This window comes from Quercus robur, chromosome 11 (genome assembly GCF_932294415.1).
Source record: "Quercus robur chromosome 11, dhQueRobu3.1, whole genome shotgun sequence".
Taxonomy (NCBI): domain Eukaryota; kingdom Viridiplantae; phylum Streptophyta; class Magnoliopsida; order Fagales; family Fagaceae; genus Quercus; species Quercus robur.
In genome coordinates this window covers 37,909,217-37,916,217 of record NC_065544.1, presented here as the reverse complement: position 1 = coordinate 37,916,217, position 7,001 = coordinate 37,909,217, and the positions used below count along the sequence as shown (strand labels likewise).

Below are 7,001 nucleotides of genomic sequence, written 5' to 3'. Positions count from 1 at the left end.
GTCAACAGTAGACAAAGACTATATATAACCAATGACAGTTTACGCTACCTAGGTTTTGTTGTAAAAATGTTAAGACCGTAGTATTACTAATTTCTTTAAGGTGTTTAGCATTACTCTAGAATCTAGCTTGAAAGAAACAAAGGGAAAAATTAGAAAAAGGAGAAAAGTACTAACAAAAAGATCACCTATTTCTTCTTATTACTCCTTTAAAAGTACTGGGAAATGTTGAAGAGTGCAATATAATTGTGTAAGTAAAACAACTAAAATGGAGATATTTATGAAAGGAACAAACTAAACTAACTTTGGTTAGATTTACTAAATTTAGTTAGAAAACCTTAGAACAAAACAAGCAGGGCTCGGATAACATCAGACATGGGCCTTTGGCTTATACTTCCAACAAAAGTTAATAAATGCTAAAATTTTAATTTTTTTTTAAAAAAGAAAAAAGAAAAAAGAAAAAAGATAATATTCAAATTTATGGTGTCTGTTAGGTTGAAATTAGGAATGGCAACGGGTCGGGTTCGGGCTGGGTTTTTCCATACCCGGACCCGACCTGTGGGCCAAGACCCACGGCCCGGACCCGGCCCGTTTACTAAACGGATTTTTTTCGAGGCTCGGACCCTCCCCAGTCGGGCCCCACGGGCTCCGTTGGGCCATGGTACTTTAGGGCCCATTCTGTGGCCCAATAAAAAAAAATGTTTGCCTAGTATTGATTTTCTCAACAACCAAACAAGAGGGGAAAAAGAATACTCAAGAAAACCCATTATTTTCTCAGCAACCAACAGATTGGAAACCCTTTTTTTTTCATTACAATATTTTCCCACATCAAAAGCAAAAACAAGAATTAACATACAAACCCTAGGTCTGAACAATAAGACCCCACAAAATCAAATCAAACAAGCCGATCTATTCAACCAAAATAGCATTAAAACTAGAAATTACAAATTTGATTCTTTGAACAAAAAGAACGATTTTCACTAAAAAAACAAAAAGAACAAAAGCTTGAGTTCACGAGGTGAGGGAGATGAGAGAGTTGCAGCCTTGTGAGGTGGATGAGGGCCTAGCGAGGTGAGGGAGGAGCAGTGGCGTCTGCAGGCTGCGGCAAGGTGAAGGAGGCAGGGAGGAAAGACCAGTGAGGTGGAGAATGGAACGGTGCCAATGAGGTGAGGTATGCAAGGAGCAGCGACACCGGCGAAGTGAGAAGCAGCGTCGGCGATGTGAGCATGGAGGGCGAAGTAGCAGCGCCAGCGGTCTTGCTCAAGTGAGAGTGAGAGTGAGGGTGAGGGAGAGAATGGGAGGCGGCTTGGGAGAGAATGGGTCTGAGGGATTTAGGGGAAAAGTGAGCATTTATAGTTAGGGTTTTATTTTTTATTTTTTAATATTATATATACGGGTCGGGTTCGGGCCGGGTATGCCTAATACCTGGACCCGACCCGAACCCACTTCGGGTTTTTTAATGAAAACCCAGACCTGACCCTAATGTTAAACGGGTCGGGTAAAACCCGACCCATTAGGATCGGGCCTGGCCGGGTACCCGCGGGTCGGGTTCATTTTGCCATCCCTAGTTGAAATTAACCCCAATTCAATGAACCAATTATCCAAGTTGTTTAATTAAGTTCAATTATCTAATGGTTCAATTCAATTAATAAAGATACAACCATATCGACAATCTAGAGTTTTAAAAATAAATTTGAACACAAAAATATGGTCACGATGGGGAAAATCTGGACGGGAAAAACCCTAACAAGTGGTTTAAAGGTAACCACCAATCTTGAAGATTTCACTATGAAGATTGAAGTTACAACTTACAAGTACATAGAATATACTCAATCCTGAAATACCTACTTATAATAGAACTTTTTGAATTATCCTAGTGCAGCTCCAACCTGGTAGGACTACTTTTCATATGAATCTCGAAATACCTACTCCTTGGTACACGGTAATGCAATTTGTGACTTCACTTCACACAATTACACTTAGATTATTGAAGGCAGTAGGTGTAGCAATCTTGATTGAAACATTCTAAACTTTGTAGTTCTGGAAACTCAGCTTGATGCAAAATCCTAGGCGTATAACGTCGCAGTCGGTTCTCCAGTATAGAGTGCTCTGAATTTGAAAATCTCTCTCTATCATGTCACAAAGTAGTTCTCCTAGATCTCTAATGAGGACGACTGTGAAAAGTACTATTTAAGTTGTTCTAGTATCCTAGTACATGAATTTTGAGGTTGCCACTTCATCTGACATAAAACTTAAAAGTTAAGATTCATGAAACTTGATTGATCAGTCAGTGTCAAGCTAGTGTCAAGGTTCAAGTGACCTCGATCAATCGGCAAGTGTCGAGACATCAAAGATGACACTATTTTGAGTAGATTCTTAAGTTATTTTCTTGTGTCTTCAAATGTAGTTCTTTAAGTACTTAAAAACACTAAAAATTAAGTCTCAAATACATTAAAAATGCGTTTTAACTCAGATTTGCCATCATACAAAATTTGACCCCAACAGTGACCGCTTTATAGCGATTTTTTGTTGTTTATAATTTGCTAATTACAACAATGAGGAATGGGAATTTGATCCCAAGTTACCTGATATAGGCAGGGTTGGATCCCCAAAATTTTTTGTTTTTATTTTTGTGTAGGAGGTTCCATCCCAAGTTATTTATTCGACCGTAAAAATCTTTAAATAAAGTTTTTTTTTTTTGGGTAGAATCTTTAAATAAAGTTATTATTGGGGAAGCCAAGTTTTAAGCACTTTTATCTAATAACTATACATTATTTATCAAAAAAAATAAAAACTATACATTATAAAATTTTGGGGAGGCCGTCTTGGCTCCAACATAGGTCCATCCATGATATTGATTCAAAACACTTATTTTTCTCTGTAATCCAACCACACACCAGAGATGGAGGTATTTACCTTTCTACTCAGCATCCTTTTCTTGCTTTCAATGCTTAATCAAGTCCTCAATACTTCGTATTTACCTGCAGAGAATAATCTTAGCTGCAACTCTGTGTGTGGCAGCTCTTCTCTTTGGCTGTACCACTGCGGGCAAGGTATTCAATATCATAAAAGAATCAATCAGAATCATCATCCTAGCTAGGACTGAACTCTCTCTTATTTGTACCAATTTCTTGTTTATCAATGGTCTTTTAACAGGAGGGACAAACATGTTTCCAAAGCCAAAACTGCGACCCGGGTTTGCACTGTGAGATTTGCCTCTCAGCTGGCGTAAGGCCACGCTGTACTCGAACACAACCCATCAGTCCCACTTCTAAGGTCTTCCATACTCATTATTTTTGTGTGTCTTATTGGGTTTTCTGGTTTTTCTTGTTTAGGATGAGAACTAATATTTGTGATGGTGTTTATGAATTTATGCTGGCCAGGTGAAGGGCTTGCCGTTTAACAGGTACTCATGGCTTACCACGCACAATGCATATGCGAGGATAGGAGTGAAGTCAGGGACAGGCTCTATAATTCTGGCTCCCACAAACCAGGAGGACTCCATTACTTCTCAGCTCCAAGTATGTTACTAATTAATTTGTTTTTGTTTTGTTCTATTGCCAGAAGATTTTAGATTACTTTTTCTGTATGGTTTAAGAGAAAGGAGAAAACAATGCAAGATAAGAGCGACTATTTAGAAAATATGAAAAATAAAAGCAAATTGCAGACAGAAAGATTTATAGAGGTCAATTTAAGCATATTCGGGTGAATAAAGAGATTCTATAATAATTTAGCGGTTTGAACATCCTTGTCTTTTTTTGGTCTAATGAACATCCTTGTCTGTAACAGTGAAAGCTCTCTTTTTCTTTTTTCTTCTTCTTTTTTATTTATTTTTTATTTTTTTATTTATTTAAATATTTATTTATTTATTTCCAATGTGGTTATTATTATTATTATTATATTTTTTGAAGCCATTTTTATAATTCATAGCTATAGGTTTTAACCTTTTGGAAACAGAATACATTTATATATATTTAAATAATTGATAATTATAATAGGAGAAGGGAATTTGAATAAAGTACCAATTTTGGTATAAGGCATGATTTCTATTTAAATCTAACGTCAACCAATATTCATTTTTGAAGGGATTCATTGATTTCCAAAATTATGAGGGGCAACAGAAAGGTCACCCCTAGTGTGTGTGTGTTTTTTTGTGTGGATAATTTTAAAGTAGAGACACCCCTAGTGTTAACGTGGCTTCGTTATCGCTTCTAGGAAAGGAAATGTACAATTTAATTTCAATCCAAATTGATTTCAGTATCTTTGTACCATTTGGAAATGAACTATTTTATTTTATTTTTCCTAGAATGGAGTTCGAGGGTTGATGCTTGATACTTACGACTTCAAGGACGATATTTGGTTGTGTCATGGCCAATGTAGCGACGTTACAGCTTTTGTAAGTGTGCAATATTAATGGTAACCACACATACATTTAGAAAGAATAGAGTTTATCTCCAAATAGATTTGTAGGAAAACTTGTCCCATTCAGTACGTGGCTATTGAAATGAAATGTACTTTTAGTCACATATGGATGGTCTTATGAATCACCCGTAATGGATTGAAAGAAATTCCTCCAAACCAATTTGGACTAGGGATAAAAATTGTCCATTTAGAGATATGAGTTAAGCTAGCTTGAATCATCATAATTCTTAAGAACATTGTATAAGTTGAGGTAGCTTGCATCATCGTAATGCTTAATTTCCAAGATTTTCTGTAGTCCATATGGCAACGAACTTTCAATGGATTGAAAATTGAATCTGAAATTTTCTTTTCTAGTTTCAGAAAAATCTATTAATTTTTATTTATCATTAATTGCACATAATTTAAAGCAAGTCATTGTTATAAAATCTGATTTACCAGCAACCAGCCATTAATGTTCTGCAAGAGATTAAAATCTTTCTTGAAGCAAACCCATCGGAGATAATCACCATTATCCTTGAAGACCATGTTACATCAACAAATGGCCTAACTAAAGTGTTTGATGCCGCTGGCCTAAGGAAATTCTGGTTTCCATCAAGTCGAATGCCAGGACATGGTAAAGATTGGCCAACAGTAGATAATATGGTGAATAAAAATCAGCGCTTAGTAGTTTTCACTTCAAACCAAACTAAGGAGGCATCTGAAGGGATTGCCTATCAGTGGAAATACACAGTAGAAAACCAATGTAAGTCTTGTTATGCTTCTCCTATTTTATAGTGTATATATATTGGACTACGAATAGTTTACATCATATAATAGTTTTATAGTTTAATGAACATTGCTCGATTCTCTCATAGTCAAGAATTTGGGTTTAAATCTCCCACTCTCCATTTATTGTGCACTATAGACGGGAATGGTGGTATGATAGATGGCTTGTGCCCAAACCGCTCTGAATCGCCTCCCATGAACACGACCTCGAGGTCACTAGTTGTAGTGAACTATTTCCGGAGTGTCCCAAATATAATTGAAGCTTGCAAAGATAATTCAGCTCCGCTACTTGGTATGCTGGATTCGTGTTATAAAGCAGCGGGTAATCGGTGGCCTAATTTCATTGCTGTTGATTTCTACAAGGTATGGTATTTTGCATGACAAAGCCAATAGCCTAAGAACATGATTTTGTTTTTTTGTCTTCTTTTTCCTTCTCTTTGAATAACTTTTTGGGGGTGATAAGAATGAGATAAAAACTCAGCAGATATATAATAGTATTGTATATGAACATTTCAGAGGAGTGCTGGTGGTGGAGCCTCAGCCCCAGAAGCTGTAGATGTAGCAAATGGTCATTTAGTTTGTGGGCATGGAAATATAGCCTATTGCAAGGTATGAAATAATATCAAATCAGTTTCCTTTTGTTTTTCTCTTTTCTAATATTCATGAACTTATTAGAAAGTTAGAAATTGGCAAAGATTTAAGTCCAAACACTTGAAGGTTATTAAAATATGACAGCTCTGGAGCACCTAGCCCCTCTAGGCCCCAGTAGCCAATATATGTAAATTATTTATCAGTAACACATGAATCCAGCTTTGCATATTAGCAGCAGAAACAGTTCAAAGGCCCTGCACCCAATATATGTATTAGTTAACTTTTGGTGATTATCATTGTCAATATGAATATAGAAATTACACTCTTCATATTTGTTTGGAGTTCTCCATTGAAAGCTGGAAAAAAGTATTATTTGATGAACCTTCCCACGGTAGTGTTAGTGGGTACACGGTAGCACACCCTAGATTTGGAGTTTGGACTTCTTTCAATTAGATGGGTTCAGTCAATTGGCTTCGACAATTGAAACCCCCCTAAACCTAAATAAAAAATAATTGGGTTCCAAAGTGTAGAATCTGCTATCAAAGGTATAAGTCTACGGATTTGGATTGGCTGCAATATTTAGGGTATTGCCAATTAATATTATCCTTCACTATTCACAAAATATTTTTACCACATTTACTTTTTAACTTTAATTTATTAACTTTTTTTATTCAATGGCTGAGATTAAAAGTTGCTTATTTCAACTCTCAATCTCAACCGTTGAGAGCTATTGCATCAGGTGCAGATATTGCACATAATCTCAATTCATAAGTACAAACACTTGAAGATTTAGTGCTTGTTGAATACATGTGGATATTTGTACAAAAATGTAAGGAAAAAATAAAAGAAAAAGAATTGTGAGATACAAAGCACTACTAGTAACACAAGGTTTCTTGTAAAGATTTGGTATTGATTTTCAACATATATATTTTCATGTAATGACTGCAATTACACTCATATTTTATATTAGCATGGTAATCACTAAAAATTTGGACATGCACTAAATGGATATGATTGCAACATATTTATAAGGATAATTTGATAATGATTATAGATGAGAATCCCTATAAGAATATCAAATTCTTGAAAGCGTATAATTCAAAATTCTAAAGCATGTATTCCATCAAGTTACAAACATTGGTGTGTCTGAGTTAAAACAATTCAAACACATGGTACAATTCTCTATAAATATTTATTAAAAGAAAGATTTGTGAATAATACAATTT

The 7,001-nt window shown here is 35.5% G+C and overlaps 1 protein-coding gene across 3 annotated transcripts; it reads left to right on the top strand.

Moving 5' to 3' along the window:
- Nucleotides 1-2,742: 2,742 nt before the first annotated feature.
- Nucleotides 2,743-6,739, top strand: LOC126706431 (PI-PLC X domain-containing protein At5g67130-like). 3 transcript variants are annotated; one of them, XM_050405879.1, is made up of 9 exons: nucleotides 2,743-2,905; nucleotides 2,985-3,050; nucleotides 3,154-3,273; nucleotides 3,381-3,518; nucleotides 4,304-4,393; nucleotides 4,858-5,161; nucleotides 5,324-5,547; nucleotides 5,701-5,793; nucleotides 6,515-6,739. In XM_050405879.1, exons 1-9 carry the CDS (start codon nucleotides 2,900-2,902, stop codon nucleotides 6,566-6,568), a joined length of 1,095 nt encoding a protein of 364 aa, XP_050261836.1. In that variant the 5' UTR covers nucleotides 2,743-2,899; the 3' UTR covers nucleotides 6,569-6,739. The 3 variants fall into 3 exon arrangements, with proteins under 3 accessions (XP_050261836.1, XP_050261837.1, XP_050261835.1); XM_050405880.1 differs by having other exon boundaries at nucleotides 6,467-6,739; XM_050405878.1 differs by having other exon boundaries at nucleotides 6,459-6,739.
- The last annotated feature ends 262 nt before the right edge of the window (nucleotides 6,740-7,001 follow it).

What these genes read in the sequence shown, in the direction of transcription:
- LOC126706431 (XM_050405878.1), top strand. An exon ending in ATACACAGTAGAAAACCAAT is followed by an intron (nt 5,162 to 5,323) that starts GTAAGTCTTGTT and finishes TGTGCACTATAG; the next exon opens with ACGGGAATGGTGGTATGATA. An exon ending in GAAATATAGCCTATTGCAAG is followed by an intron (nt 5,794 to 6,458) that starts GTATGAAATAAT and finishes TCAATGGCTGAG; the next exon opens with ATTAAAAGTTGCTTATTTCA.